This window comes from Palaemon carinicauda, chromosome 27 (assembly GCF_036898095.1).
Source record: "Palaemon carinicauda isolate YSFRI2023 chromosome 27, ASM3689809v2, whole genome shotgun sequence".
NCBI classification, from domain to species: Eukaryota; Metazoa; Arthropoda; class Malacostraca; order Decapoda; family Palaemonidae; genus Palaemon; species Palaemon carinicauda.
The window spans coordinates 86,482,421-86,499,619 of record NC_090751.1 but is presented as its reverse complement, the minus strand read 5'-3'; the positions used below and the strand labels follow the sequence as shown (position 1 = coordinate 86,499,619).

General features: G+C 34.0%; 1 protein-coding gene across 1 annotated transcript; it reads left to right on the top strand.

The window, feature by feature from the left end:
- The first annotated feature begins 1,063 nt into the window (after nt 1–1,063).
- Nucleotides 1,064–16,792, top strand: LOC137621014 (lysyl oxidase homolog 2-like). The gene is made up of 9 exons (XM_068351453.1): nt 1,064–1,148; nt 9,756–9,902; nt 10,501–10,703; nt 11,118–11,307; nt 11,518–11,676; nt 11,799–11,926; nt 12,320–12,450; nt 13,908–14,160; nt 15,887–16,792. The coding sequence occupies exons 1-9, from the start codon at nt 1,064–1,066 to the stop codon at nt 16,007–16,009; spliced, it is 1,419 nt and encodes a 472-aa protein (XP_068207554.1). The 3' UTR covers nt 16,010–16,792.
- The last annotated feature ends 407 nt before the right edge of the window (nt 16,793–17,199 follow it).

Genomic DNA, 17,199 nt, shown 5'->3' with positions numbered 1-17,199 from the left:
GCATCAGCTAGTAAAGAAACCCCAAAAGAATTTTTGGCGTCTGTAAACAGTAGAAAGCCAGTCAAAAACATTAGCCCATTAACAGACTCAGAGAGAAATCTTATAATAAATGATTCGGAATAATCCGAAATTATGAATGCATATTTCAAACTATTCACTAAGGAAGAATCAATGACCTTCCCCGAACAAGTTATCAAATATGATGGGCCACAATCAATGAATAGAATTACATTTACAGTGTATGATGTCAAAATAAAAAAAAATAAAAAGGACATAATAAGTCTTAGGTACCAGGTCCAGATGATATTTAATTCAAGTGTGTTTATAGAACTAGAAGAGATGACCTCACACTTTAACAAAATGTTCCAAAAGACAGCCAATGAAAGAAAGGCACCACAGGATGGAAACTAGGCAATATTCCTCCAATCTAAAAGAAGGGACCAAAAGAAAAACTTGGCAACTATAGACCTGTCTGTCTAACTTGAGTGCCTTGCAAAATTTTTGAATCAACTATAGTAGATTCAATAGTAGAACACATAGAGAAAAACAATCTTCTGATAGACAGCCAACATGGATTCAGACAAAAGAGATATGTGACAATTCTTTTGGAATTTTTCCACAACAGGTTTAGCATTCATGACACAAACAGGGCAATAGACATCATATACCTAGACTTCCCAAAGGCTTTTGACAAAGTTCCTCATAAAAAAATAAATGGACAAAATTAGAGCACTATGCATTACTGACGAGCTAGCTGAATGGATCGGAGATTTACTAACAAACAGAAAACAGAGTTGTAATCAATGGAGAAGCTTCAGAGTGCGCATCTGTTACAAGCAGAGTACCTCAATGATCCATCCTTGACCCATTGCTATTTCAGATCAACATTGACAACATAGACTTAGGGTTGACTAGTAGAATAGCCAAATTTGCCGACGATACTAAACTATGCATAAATGCTGCGAACTCAGAAGACGTCGAAGCCTTAAGAGAGGATCTAAGGAAGAAAGGAGAATGGTCCAGAAAATGGCAAATGCCTTTTAACTGAGGGAAATGCAAAGTCATGCATATAGGTTATAGTAACCCACAATTAGATTGTTCACTGCTCGGTAATGAAATAGAAAGTGTGGACCAAGAGGAAGATATCGGTATTATTATCAGCAAGAATTTGAAGTTCACCAACCAGAGCATACAAGCTGTAAAGAAAGCACAAAAACTAATAGGTTACATAAAAAGACAATTCAAAAGCAGAAACAAAGACACTGTACTACAGCTCTACACATCATTAGTAAGACCCCATCTAGAATAAGGAGTCTAATTCTGGGCTCCTAGTATTCAGAATGATATAGGTAGACTGGAAGCAGTACAAGCTAGGGTCACCAAACTAGTTCCAACACTAAAGCAATTTGGATATAGGGAAGGATGGAACGTTTGAACTTATTTGATCTACAAACAGCAATCTATTCACGTGTAGCACAAATCATTCCAGAGGTAACAGACACAACCTAGAATTAAAAAGATACAACACCACTCAATGTGGTAATTTCTTTACATACAAAATAGCAAATACTTGGAGTAGACTTCCATCGAATGTAGTAAACAGTAACACGGTAAACGAGTTCAAGAATAAGTTAGACAAGATCATAAGAACTCTAAATACTTGAAGTAGGTAGCTCTACCAAAGAGCAAGGGGAGTCTCTGCGGATGAACTAAAAAGTCTTTGAGACATCTAAAATCCTTGTAAGACACTCTCTCTCTCTCTCTCTCTCTCTCTCTCTCTCTCTCTCTCTCTCTCTCTCTCTCCTCTCTCTCTCTCTCTCTCTCTCTCTCTCACACACACACACAACCAAGTTTCTTATTCAAATTATATTGATAAAGAAAAAGATCAAAGTATTGATATATTAAATGATTATAAACAAAATTACAAAACTACATAAATTAACTAATTAGCCCCAAAATTGTTCGCAGTGGATTTAAGCAGTATGCTGGTATGAAACAGATAATAGTGAGGAATATCTTGCTGAATAAGGTTTTCATAAAGAACAAGGAATATTAATACAATGGACTTCACGGTGAATATCAAATGTACAACACAATAAAACATGATGGCTTAATGCGAACAAAATCAATATGATAGAAGAGGCCTATGTGTAATAAACGCAAAAACTGGAAATTTTGGAAGTATCTTGAAATAACAATTTAGGCTGCTAAATATTTTCAAAGGCTAACACTAACAACGGCCAAAAATTCACATTCTTCAATTCCATAAAGACTTATAATGTCTAAAAAAAATGTCTCATAACTTATCAATGAAAGGCTAAGACTGTTTATAAATTTCTACTTGCCTTAGCTGCAACGACTTCCTAGCTAATCCTACTTAGTCTAATTCAGCCTTGTTTTCATGAAGTTTAATAATGAAGCAAATGACTAGCACGATATTGAAAGAAAGTCTAAAAATATTCCCATTTCCAATGGCATGCAACTTCGCACCTCAGGCAGGTCCTTCAAGCAAGAGTTAGTGCAGCAAAGGAACTACTCAATCTAACAATAATAGCAGATTTGCCCAACTGTGATGAGAAAAAACATAGAGAAAACCGCCTAGCTCAACTTTCATGGACTGGTGTGTGACTGGGGCAAATTAATATATAGGCCTAGGGCATAAAGTTTAATGACTAGTAAAATGACACAATACTAATTCACATCAATCTATGCTTATTCCAAATAGGCTAAACTTATTGAGACTTACATAGGCATTACTTAGGCATACTTCAACCATACCAAAAATAGCTTGCACTTTAGTCCCATCAAAGTACCAAGAATATATAGTATATACCAGAAAGTAAGTCAGGAGGATTATTAAATTCACTGAGGAGAATAAATTAAATTGATATAAAGGGCAAATGACAATATTTGTAAACGTTTTATAATGAAATGAAAAAAGCAAGCGGATAAAAAAATTACCAAATAATGCAAGAGGCCTCCAAAATAATTCCAAGTACAGTACAATTTTTCAATACATCATATACGTAATAACAATTATGGGAGACCCCAGAGGGAAACCGGAGATTTTGGGTTGGGAAATACGAAAACAGAGTAATCTGCAGCAATAATAATGGACAGAAATGCATAAAAAACAAACGATCATCAGTTTGAAAAATAAATGGATCATGTACGAAAATGTGTAAAATTAAAGTACCATAATTACTGTACTTGTAATCTATATAACGTTTCAAATCGTCCGATCTCCATCGTGGTTCACTTTACTCGCAAATAACCACTATCTCCATGGCCCTCTGTTCTAGCAATATGTAATGCATGTCAACCATGTGGGTCGTCCTTATTTAGATGAGCAACAAAAACTATATAGTTAATGGAATGTGTTTTAAATATGTTCAATTACTGAAATTGATGAAATAACACTAAAATTCGAATTAGAATGAACCACTCTCTTGTGGGATTCCTGTAATGGGAGCTATAATGAAACTGAAGTGGAAGATGGGGGGGGGGGGGTTGTAACATTGTAAAACAATATCAAGAAACTTATGCATAATTACTTGTTAGCCTTTAATAGGTTAAAAAAGGCCAAGCAAGGATTACATCATACAAAGAACAGAATAGCTGCCTCAAACAATGGCAAGCAATGCATCGCCATTATATCCCGAGAGTAAAAATTGGGTTTAGTCGATGAAATGGTGTTCATACTTTAGTCGATTGATATGAAAGTTATTATGCAACAGCCCATATTAGTTACACAGAGAAAAATGCCAAAATAGCCAGCACTACGACATTTCTTATAGCGAAATGCAGATTTGCTAGAAATCAAAGTATCCTGTAAAAACCAAATTGAGAAATTACAAGAATAGAGATTCAAAAAATGTACGGTTCGTGTATATACAAGTACAGTATTCTGATAGATACACCAGCACCTGGAGATTGTAAAATAATGGTAAAAACAAAGTTTTTTTTCTAGAAATTGTGTCCCGTCAGAAAAAAAAAGCAGATAATGGTTAAAACAAAGTTTTTTCTAGAAATTATCCCGTCAGTAACTATAATTTTACCAGATAAACATCAAGCCCCTGTGTACTCACAAGCAGTATTGGCTGGGTGGGACAATCGAAATATTACAGTTAACATTAATGGGATGGCATTATGAAGGGCTTGAGTGTTGATCCTTAGCATTAACTACTAAAGGATTTCCGACTACCCTTTATGAATCGGCCTAAGCTACAGTAACCTACATTTGTTAAGTGGAGAGGAGTGACGGGACATGCTACGAGCCCATTGCCCTACTTTTACAAACGTTAGGTTAAGCTATATTCCTAAATACCAGTAGTTTTTTTTAATACTTCCAACAATCCTAGCCACAAATAAATTGTTTCCAATCATATCATGGTCCTTCCCTACTGTTAAGAGACATTTAGACGCCGGCTATGGAGAGCCGACCCTGTGATGTGGGACTACAGGCTAGGATAGCTCAAATAAATATGTCAAAATTAACATTCCATAACAGCCACCGGTAAAATAATACACATGAAACAAACCTTTAAAGCTCCTCTTCACGGTATTATAGATAGCACAAGGTACACAACAGATAGAATAAGTTACTGTACGACAAACATTCAAATAGTAAAAGTGGCAATGAAGTTGGAGAAACACAAGTACACTACAATTGCAGTGACTGCACTGGTACTACTACTATCCAAAGCTCTTCCTCCTCTACAATAGCACATCAATATTATTATTATTATTATTACTATCCAAGCTACAACCCTAATTGGAAAAGCAAGATGCTATAAGCCCAGGGGCTCCAACAGGGAAAAATAGCCCAGTGAGGAAAGGAAATAAGGAAATAAATAACTGAAGAGAACAAATTAACAATAAATCATTCTAAAAAAAGTAATTCAGGTTGTTCCATAATTCAGTAATATATCGCATAAATCTTAAAATTCTACACAATATACAGTTTGACATATTCCACTATTCTAATTTAATTGATAAAAATTATAATATTGCATCTGGTATATGTGTGGGGGATGAATGCACCGTTAAACTAGAGGGGCACTCAGTAGAGCGCAGACCTCCGCCGTGGCAGCTTATTTCTCGACCTTGAACTTTGCCTTTAACATATATTAATTGGCGTGGATTTTTATGCACTCAAATATGAACCAAGTTTGACATCTCTGTGACAATGATGTCCAAACTTAAGGCTGATTAAGTGAATTTGATATTTTGCGTGACAGTGACCTTGACCTTCCAAAATTTAATCTTTTCCAGCTTTTTATATAACAGTTAATCCCTGCAAGTTTCATTACTCTACGATTAAAGTTGTGGCCAGAAGCTGTTCACAAACAAACACTCACACGCACAAACAAACACACAAACAGGGGAGAAAACATAACCTCCTTCCAAATTCGTTTGCGGAGGTAATTATCGATGTTAAGAAAATCTCTGAAACATTTTTGCTCCGTATCTTTTCATTCATGAAGTGACTCCGGATATAAATAATAATACCATTCCTTGTAGCAAGGGTGAATTTGGTATAATATACTGTGTGTGTGTGTGTGTGTGTGTGTGTGTGTGTGTGTGTGTGTGTGTGTGTGTGTGTGTGTGTGAGAGAGAGAGAGAGAGAGAGAGAGAGAGAGAGAGAGAGAGAGAGAGGGAGAGACTGCCTTATAACTTTATATAATCGGGTAAATATAAAGGAATATGTAATGTTCTAGTTAATATAATATCAATATTAGATAATGTTCAATGGAAACATTTTGTAAGTGTGGACAATTAACCAAGACTTATTGAGATATGGAAAATAATAAATGCTAGTATTCTTACATTTAAAAATATTACGACTAAATGAAAATAAAACTGAATTTGTGGTAGTGAAGAATTTGCAAAATAAAATTATGAAGTCTTGTTATAGCATCTACATATGTGTTGTCTAAACAAGATTTTGGTCCCAAAAGCTGATTGATGAGTTATTATTATTATTATTATTATTATTATTATTATTATTATTATTATTATTATTATTATTATTATTATTATTATTATTATTATTATTATTATTATTATTATTAATATTATTATTATTATTATTACAACCTAAGCTATAATCCTGGTTGGAAAAGCAAGATGCTATGACCCCAAGGGTCCCAATAGAGAAAAATGGCCCAGTGGGGAAAGGAAATAAAATGAACTAAAAGAGAAGTAATGACGAATCAAAATAAAATATTTCAAGTACAGGAACAATTATATTTACGTGCTATTAAAGTGTAACATGCTTCAAGTACTCAATAATAATGCAATAAGAGTCACTGGACAGTCTTAGCAATGCTACTTTTGTTAAAAATATCTATATGAAGGTTCCATTAAGAAACCAGTAATTAATTGTTTCATCGTTGAAATGGACTACTATAACTGTATATATTAACTTTTACCTAAAATCAAACTTGGGAAGTTACAAAATCTGACACACAGAGAAGCAAAATTGACAAATTATGAGCAGTGACTCATTCAGTAAGTATTTGAAATATTTTCTAAAAATCCTACACCCAACCTAGTGTCAACAGAGACTAGTCTTGGGTGGTTTAAAGTTAATTGAACCAAAATTCTTCTCGACATCGGGGTCTAGACACTAAAATATGCATCCATATGATTTTACAATGACTCCAATTTAAGACTTTCTTGTCTATTTTATTACTGTAGTGTGATAGTCATGATTTGACAAGAAGAATCATAGAATGAACTACACTATGTGGCTCTTCAAATATGTCAGCTTAAAGAGTGCACTGTGCACACACTGCTGTAGGCTACATGACAAACCTAAATTGTGCCCCGCGGGGCTATTATCGAAGGCCTGATAAGATGATCACAAATGAAATAAAGTGGCCGATGGTGTGGTTGAAAGATGAGCATGGTAGTGAATTATCTTCTTTTTTTCAAGAGGTAATACGTTCGTTCTTAATAACCTACACAAACTAGCATATCTTATTCATAATCCCATAAAGTATCTACTGACATATAGAAAAAATTCCACAAATAATTACAATGATATTTTATATCCATACAACCCTTTAAACAGGATATACGTCTTTACTTCATATTTACTGTTATTCGAGAAGAGTGAACCCACAATCATCGTTTTCATATGTTCAACATTAAGCTTTTTTTTTCCCAAGTCAGCAACTTGAGACACCAGATCTATTTGCCTGCATAGAATCAAGATCGCTGGTGTGGCGATCTTCCTCTCGTGGGCGTCACTGATTAGCTTTAAATGACGAAAAGACAGCCAAGCTCTTACTTCTTTTACCTTCTATCTTTTAGGTCAAGGCACTTGCGGATATTACAAACGAACATCCCAATTGTTTTCACAATTCAACAGGTAAAAAAAACATCATTTGGAAAAGAGTTTCAGAAGAGAAATTAAAAATTCATTCATAAAGCCAGGAGATAACACAGGCCATGACAACACTAAAGATGCAAAACTTATAGAACATCCTTTATACACAAGTGTCCAATGTTAAAACAGCGGCAAATAATAAGAGTATACGTAGCCACTGACCTTGACAACAGCTGTTTAGCAAATCTACGCCTTCTGCTCTCCCACCTCCGCAATAACAATGCAATTATGCAACATAATTATAGTTTCGATTGCAATCTCTTCTTCTTCTGTCCATTTTTGAGTCTCGTCTTCCTATGGGGTCGACTGTAAGATTCGATTTCTACTTGTCGAATTACAATAATGGCTTTGATTTCAATAGTTTCACTCAGTAGTCGAGATTTGTAGAAATAGCAGATTGACCAAGGCACCAGCCACCCGTTGAGATACTACCGCTAGAGAGTTATTGGGTCCTTTGACTCTAGAGTCTACTGTCTAGACGGTAATTCATTGGATCCCTCTATCTGTTGACGGCTCTATCTTTGCCGACACCTACACGAATAATTTGGCAAATTCTTTACACATTCTCCTCTTTCCTCCTACACTTGACAACACTGAAATCACCAAATAATTCTTCTTCTCTCAATAGATTAACCATTGTACTGTAACTGTTCAGTGGCTACTTTCCACTTGGTAAGGGTAGAAGAGACTCTCTAGCTATGGTAAGCAGCTCTTCTAAGAGAAGGACACTCCAAAATCAAACCACTGTTCCTATTCTTGGGTAGTGCCTTAGCCTCTGTACCATGGTCATCCAGTGTCTTGGGTTAGAGTTCTCTTGCTTGAGGATGCACTCGGGCACTCTACTCTATCCTTTCTCTTACATTATTTTCAAGTGTTATCCTCTTGTTATTTGAAGTTTTTATAGCCAATATATGAACAAATTATTTTAATTTTATCATTGTTCTTAAACTTTTCTTGTAGTTTTTCCTTATTTCCTTTCCTTGCTGGGATATTTTCCCTGTTGGAGCCCTTGGGCTTACAGCATCCTGCTTTTCCATCTAGGGTTGTTTATAATAATAATAATAATAATAATAATAATAATAATAATAATAATAATAATAATAATAATAATAATAGTTTTGGGGAGAATGTAGTTTCTTTTACATTCTTAGAGTTGCCTGAAGTCAATAGTACAGTAAAGATATGTATATACAGAAATAAGGGCATTGAATCCTTTTGCATGAGGAAAAAAATACATATATCAAGAAGAGAATTGCAGATGTGGTTAATCTGGGCTACTTCTAGAAAGGCAACCAAGAAAAATATGAATTTATCACTCATTTTTTTTTTTTTTTTTTTTTTTGGAAATTTAAAACATCACCAGTTTCAGACAAGATTTTACAACATCTCAGCATGGTTAGTGTTGAGCTTTTAAGCATCTTATTTCATAACTATACAGTATAAGAGTAAATGTTTATATCCACTTCAAAATTTTCGAAATTTATCCTCAAAACTTTTGACGAATATTTCTTAACACAACTATTGCTACATGATCCAATCAAGACATATCTGTAAACTGGATTAATTTTACAATAGAGAGAGAGAGAGAGAGAGAGAGAGAGAGAGAGAGAGAGAGAGAGAGAGAGAGAGAGAGAGAGAGAGAGAGAGAGAGAGAGAGAGAGAGAGAGAGAGAGAGAGAGAGAGAGAGAGAGAGAGATTGAGATGATTATATGAAATGATGGACAAGATTTTTATTGATGGCCATATTATATAAAACCTTAAATTCAATATTGTCAAGTAAGATTTAGCCTACCTTGAGCAGTTCTTGACAGACCCCTATCCAAATTGTGTCTTTTTGCAAAACATCAACAAGTAAAGTTTAAGCTTCTCTAAATTCTGAATGGACTGGATAAGAGAGATTATGTACACCATTCAGTGCTGGAGGGCAGATGAGTAAATCATATGGCAGTTGTACTATGAAGGTATAATTAAAAGATTGGATTTAAAAATTCAGGCTACATAGTCCAGTGCTGGGGCCTGTGAGGCTATTCAGTACCCAAACGCAACTGGCTGAAAATCCAGTAGTTACAATATGAAGTAAAGGCTAAAAGAAGTTAGATAGGCAATGGAAAAAAGTAAGAGGGAACGGAGGTAAGGTAGAAGTGCAAGCAAAGGGCCAGAGGAATATTATAAAGAATCTTCAGCACTGGATACAGTACACATTAAGAGCTAAAAAGTGGCTGTAGCTAGAGGAGATCCAAAAGGACATTCCAAATATCCATCATTAATGCCTACAGTGAACTGTATTAGGATTAAAGACAATACTAAAAACGTTTTGATGTAAGGTATTCATTATATAACCACATTCAATTTCTTACAGGAAATGTGCAGATATTTCACGAGGGTCGATGGGCTAACATTTGTGATGACGAGTGGGACGAAAGAGAGGGAGAAATAGTCTGCAGGCAGTTAGGCTTCCCAGGACTGAAAGGGGTCACTTATAGTGGAAAATATGGACATGCAGAGGGTGAGTTTTTATGGCAACATCTTTAACAAAATGCTAATGGAGAAAAAGGCGATAAATGTTCAACTGGTTTGGATCAGTAGGTTCATTACAAAAATCAATTTATGTTGTCTAATTTGTTGTAAAAATTGTTTTCATGTCATTTGTCATATATTAAAAGCAGGATCTATATGACATTTGTAGGATTGGTCAGATATAATTTCCAAAATCTTTGATCATGTTCTTACAAACCTTTACCTTCTAGAAAAAGAAAGAAGGGTAAATGATTAGATGACACGGAGTTTGTTTTCCTGAGAGACAATGATGATATAATAACAATGTAAGTTGCTAAACCATTCACTGGAAGATATGTAGGAAAATTCTGAGGATCTAAAACTCATGATTTTCGAAGTATTGTACAATTAATTTAGAGCTCAGCAAGCCAACAGTTCTAGTAGTAATGAAAGTTGGTCTGTTAAATGATCTCACATATTGCATTGGGGGATTTTTATGTTTAATCTGAGGTCTACACAAAGCATTTTCAATGGTGAAAACAGAACTAATAGACAAGAGCAAATAACAACTTAACTACTTCATCTTAAAGTCAATCAATTTCCAACAGGTAACTACTGGCTTGATAACTTATTTTGCTACGGAACAGAAAAGAATCTCACAGAATGCAGGCATGATGGATGGGGTATCCATGACTGCGAGGCAACAGAGTCTGCTGGGGTGATTTGTAAATCTCACTTCACTTCTACCACAGTGGCACCAACGCTCCCTCCAAGAGACCAACCTATTTTCACAGATAAAATAAAAATAGCAGTACGTAAAAGTCTCAGGACAACCATAGTTACTTTCTTTGATTAGTACAGTCAACAGCTCATTGAAGAGACAATACCATACTTTATTCAATTACTTTCATATAAAGCAGAATAACTTTGCTGTACTATATGCATTTAGAGCTACAAAATCAATCTTTTATTCCTTTAATTTTTTCTTCTGTTATTTTTTCCTAAATGTAAGAATTACAGTACCAAAATAATTTGAGAAATGTATAGATATCAAACAATTTGTAGACAATGATTACAGAAAATTAAGAGCACCTAGATTTGATTAATAATTCCTTCTAGATTTTGAAAAGCATTCTAACTTCCCAGGAATTTTGAATTATACCTGGATTTAAGAAGTTCATCATAAACTATCCAAGATAAGCTGTTACGTTCATTTTCCTTTCAGCATGCAATTGATGGGAAAATGAAAATAAGATTAAAAGGAGGAAGAACTGATACTGAAGGTCGTGTGGAGGTAAGACTGCCAGGGTCCACAAACTGGACGTTATTGTGTGGAGATGGATGGTCTTTATTGGAAGCCATGGTTGTTTGTCGGCATATAGGCCAAAAGTATGCACAAGGAGCATTATCTGCAGGTATAAATATACACGTCTAACTTATTTATAGCTTGATAAAGTATGAATGCACATACTGTAAGTATTTACTACAATTTTGGCAATGATGTGGATGTTTTCATGTTAAAGAAATAAAAATAAATCTTATTACAGTGCTCTATTTCTTAAGATCTGCTTCTCTCTAATTTCTTACTGAATGAGGCCTAATCGACACAATGTTTTTCAAAACAGGGTTCTTTGGAGGAAATAAGTCTGACATTTCAATCAGTGGAATAAAGTGTAATGGAAATGAACAGAAACTGGATCACTGCTTGCATGATGCTGTGGGTGATGTCTTCTGCCCTGATGAAGGGTCAGAGCCAAACATAGCAGGTGTAACTTGTGTAGAAAGTAAGTATTATTTTTGGGGTAAACTATCCTAATGTTTGTATTCATATAAAAAAAGAATCCAGTATAAAATCCACATTTATCGCTGATTGCAATGCATTTACGTACTCATCTTGGTGTTCCAGAAATGGCTGACTTAGTTCCTGATCATATAGAGCTGGCAAGGTCTGCTCATTTGGAAGATAAGCAATTATTCTTTTTACAGTGTGCAATGGAAGAAAACTGCCTGGCCCAATCAGCAGTTATAGCACAGGTAGCAACAGTTTTTTGTTTGGGAATAATTTCAACTTTGCAGAAACCTTAATACTGTAAATGCCTATCAGTTGGGAATTTGATTTCACATAAATTGTCAAAAAAAAAAAAAAAAAAAAAAAAAAAAAAAAAAAAAAAAAAGCTCCACAGAATCAATATTGTCAAGAAATACATGTATAATCCTCAGTATAATTTCAGCTAAAAATTATGTAGGCTACAGTTACAGCAACGAAAAGCTAATTATCCAAACCAAAAGCAAAGCTTTAGTGTTTAGAGGGTGAGTTACATTAAAGATATAACCCCTCATTGTATGAGAAACTTTTATAGCAAATATGATGTCCTTGTTAAAACTCATAAAATACTACTGAACTCTTCTCCACACCTCACACAACAGGAAACTGGTTATGGGTGGCACTTAGAAACTAGACGACTCCTGAGGTTTACTGCTCGCATTGTCAATCAAGGTGATGAGGCCTTTAGGCCTTTCTTGCCTAAGGCACATTGGCAGTGGCATGCATGTCATATGTAAGTGTAATGAAATGGTTTTATATGGTTAAAAGGCTTTTCTGTAGTTTCCAAGATGATAAACATCCCTATATTTTATGGTATATTTTTATATGTAAGTATTGTGAATTCGGTTCCCAAGAATGAAATTTTTCCGCAGTTCACAGTCTATTTTCTTATGCATATAAGTGTGTTAAAATGGCTAACTAAATTTGGCAGACTTTATGATAAGCCATAGCTTATTTATTTACAGTATATATGATCATTCAACTTTTATATTTCCCTTGTGGTTTCAGAAGATGGGAGCACTAAAAGAATGTCTCTACAAGAAATTTCCCAATGTTACCCATTTCTTCAAAGCCCCCCCCCCCCCTGAAAAAGGGAAATTAATAAGATAAAAAGTATAAATTTTGCATTATTGTACTTTATATATATATATATATATATATATATATATATATATATATATATATATATATATATATATATATATATATACACACACACACACATATATATATATATATATATATATATATATATATATATATATATATATATATATATATATATATATAACTGATATACATACAGTAATTTAAACCAATAAAGGGGAAAAGGTTAAAAATCCTTGGTGTAAATGTTGTAGCAGCAGGTAAACTAACACGAAATATAATCACTATCCCTAATTCTTCCATAGTCCAGCTACAAAGATTTGAGATTAACCTATGATTAGCATAAGTAAAACATTTAAATTGGCCCTTGTTAAATCAAAGGCCACTTAATTCCAAGGATAATCTGGTAAGGCTACTAAAGAATGCCAAATTTACCAAATTGTCACCTTTTTCCTTTCCTCACTGGGTTATTTTCCCTGTGGGAGCTCTCGGGCTTAATGGCATTCCGCTTTTCCAACTAGGGTTATAGCTTAGCAAGTAATAATAATAATAACTGCTATAAGGTATGCTAGCAGGTCTAATTTCCTTCAAGTCTAAATCATTTGTAGCTGGCTAGACTATAGCACAGTAAAAAGAGCTAGTCATTATCCACTGAAATGAACAAAACTAAAAAATATATTTCTACATATTTTTCTATTAATTTTCATTGTTTAGTCAAAAAATCTGAAAGGAATTACATTAGACAAATTACAGTTGGCCAGTAATCACTAACCAACGGCATAACATAATTTAAGTAATCTAAATGATATTTAATTAGAATGAATTATTGACTAGTATGAGTTAGTTTAAATGACCCTCATCTAGTACAATACAGTACAGTACTGTCTTTAGTAAGTTTACAAGATTGAGAAAAAAAAAAACTACTTTACACAGAATTTTGTCATCTTGGCCTGCTAATTCATTGTCATAGATTGTATTAGAAATCTCTAAAGAAATAGCATTGTCTTTCTCCATTTTGATCATATTGTTAAAATATCATTCCCATTATATACTCTTTTAAATGTCCCCAACTTACACACACAGGCATTACCACAGTATGGAGGTCTTTGCTCACTACGATATCATAGATGAGAAAGGAAATCGTATAGCTGAGGGACACAAAGCTTCCTTTTGCTTGGAAGATAACAACTGTGCTCCAGGAGTACAACCGGTGTTCAAATGTGCCAATTATGGTGACCAGGGAATCAGTCCAGGATGTACTGACACATATGCATACAATATTGACTGCCAATGGATAGATATTACGGACATTAAACCTGGTACTTACACTTTTAAGGTAAGGATTTCTTTTACATCTTAGCATGTGGTGCAGTACAAACTAGTTAATCTTTAAATACTTTTAGATGTAAATTCTTGCATTTTCTGACGTTAAGCTTTGGCAAGCTTCTGGATTAGATGCACCGAATCTTTGCCTAACATTAAAAGCTCCATTTAATATTGTTAATTTTTTGGTCAATAAAATGTTCTTATAAAATTTTGTGAGGTACTGTACTATACTACAAACTTAATACACCTGTAACCACGAAAAGGGATTTTGACGAAGGAAAAATCTATTTCTGGGCGAGGAACCTATGTCGCTCCGTGAAATGCTCCTTAAAGCACCATTTCAAAGGTATAAATACTGCTAAATATACCAGAGAAAAATGTTGCATGGAATGCTAGGAATATACCCAGCTCCCTCACCCCTAAAGGGTGTCGGTATTAAAATTGGGGCGAGTGATACCACTACCAGAGGTCCCTTTCCAGTTTGACTTCCCCCTCCCTCAAAATCCCCCATTACTATGAGGTGTCGTTCACTACAGCTACTCCCCCCCCCCACCACCACCACTACCTATCCATCTCCCATCATCCCTTGTTAACACCCATGAACGTTCGTACGTGTTTTTCGTTGCTCTGTGTTATTTTGTATTTTTGTAGATGTCAGGGGTTTACATGCCTTGCAAAATATTATCTTAGATGACATTTTTTAAAATTACCCCCTTGCCAGACTAACAGATAATATCAAAACACTTCATAGTCGAACTTTGAAATGAAAATTTGGCTTGTTTTTCAGAGCATGATCTTCAAATTTATATCAATGTCCATCAATAGTTAAAAAAATATAAGTTATCCAATAATGATCTAAAGTTTTATAAAATTAATTTAATTATACCATCACAAAGACACACTGGTAAAGCTAAACGAATACATAGCTTAAAATACAATAATAATTAAAGAATCTTTGTGGCTTCAGGTCTATGAGTATGAGTGCAGCTTGAATGCATAAAATTATTTTCATCTTATAAAGACATTTGTTTAAGAAAAGCAAAGGTTAATTTAATAAATGTTGGCAGGCTAACTATTCTCTTATCCATAACATTCAGATTACCATTGCTTATATTGCACTTGAAGTAAAAGTTTGAAAAAAAAAATCAAACATGGCTGGAACTTTCATATAGCATGAATATAAACTTTTTAACCAAACTTAAGACTCCCAAGCAGTGTCTAAGAGTTAAAAATGCATAATGATAGTTAACCCTTTGAGAAATTGTGAACTGTCAAATTTCAGTTGATTTTCCCATAAATATCACGTTATAAACTTTTACTACTAATACTAATTAATGATATTTTCGTTTTTGTTATCTGTATCAACAATAATAAGAATGTGTTATACTTTTACCATAGCCAGTACAGTACCAATTTCATCTTAAAATTTGTACAACATAAACACATACTGTATAAGCCTAAATCTAGGAATTTACTGTAAAATGAATTCCAAATTTAGATTTTGTAGGGACTATTATTATGCAAATCCAGAGAATATCAATACCATTTTACATTATGCATGAGTCCTTTGTAAATAAAAGAACAGACTAAATAACCATTATCATTTAAATATGTATGTCACTACTATGATATTGTGCTAAGGTTGCTACTTTCTCATAGCTCTCTTAATCTGCACATCCTATTGATAATAACTTTAAGTATTAGAGATAAATCTAAATCATCCTGTCTCTTTACAGCTAGCTGTAAACCCCGAAATGAAGGTGCCCGAGATGTCTTTCGACAATAATGCCGCTGTGTGTGAGCTTATCTATAGTGAAACTAATGCATGGATTGGCAACTGTTCTTTGGCTCGACCTTAACATGTCAAAGCACCTTCAAAACAACTTGAGACTGCCTTAATCAAATCATGGTAGCACCTTATCTGATTGTGTGAAAATGCTTATACTGTACTGTGATGGTCTTTAAATAAGAAGTATGCGACAGATTGCTAAAAGGCTATGGTGATAAGTACTGTACTGCACCTCTCAATCAGTAGGCAATAATGTGAATGTCAATCGTCCTAGTCTAAGTGCTTCTTTCATTATCATTGGTGAGATTTGTATTAATTTTGCAGTATTATAAATAGTCTAAATCCAATTTCAAAATGCTATCCTTTAAAATGATTGCATATTAAACATACTCTTGGGAGAGGGTAATTACTGTAGATATGATTTTAAAGACTTATTCTCGTGTAAGACAATGGTTAAAATTTGAAGGCATGAGCCTTATTCTATCTCTCAGGGTATTTACCTATCCAGGCTGGAAGTGGTTGACTGACTCATAATTTAATCCTTACTAAATAACAATACTCAGGTCCAGGTAGATTGATGTACAATAGTTATGGTAATGAGATAAGAATTTAGGAATAATGATTACAGGTAACAGCAAAGGAAGGCTTTCTAAGAGAAAGCTAGATACTCTGCCAGCAAATCATTTTCTCTCCAATGACTATGAAAAGAGGTAATCTCATACTCAGCATTGAAATGCTACATAAAAATCTAAATTAATATTCTGCTAGCTCACTGTACAGTATTGTATATATGTATAGGCTATCAGTATACTTAAGAAATCTTTAGTTTCTCTACATAAAAATGTACATAGTTTAGAGTGGAGTTATTTCTTCCTTAATTTAAAAAATATTGACACCTCATTTTTTACAGACAAAAACCTTTTACAAAAGCTTTAATACTTGGATTTCAAAGACACAGTCAACACTTCATTCTTCACTAAAACAAGCAAAATGGTAGTTGAAATGTGCTAGGGATAATTAGTCGACTAATTTGCTGAAATTTGTATATCTGCAAATTAAATAAATGAACAGACTGGTAGTAATGAAAAGATACGCTGACTGAAAATTAAAGATTTCTATCTATGAAACAGTATTTTCTGTTTCTGTGAGTTCATGATAATCACAAACTTTCCTACTTTTTGGAAGTTGAATACGCACCAGAGGAAGCAAATAATACCTATATTGTTCAGTTGCTAAATTTTCTGACTGAAGGTTACCTGA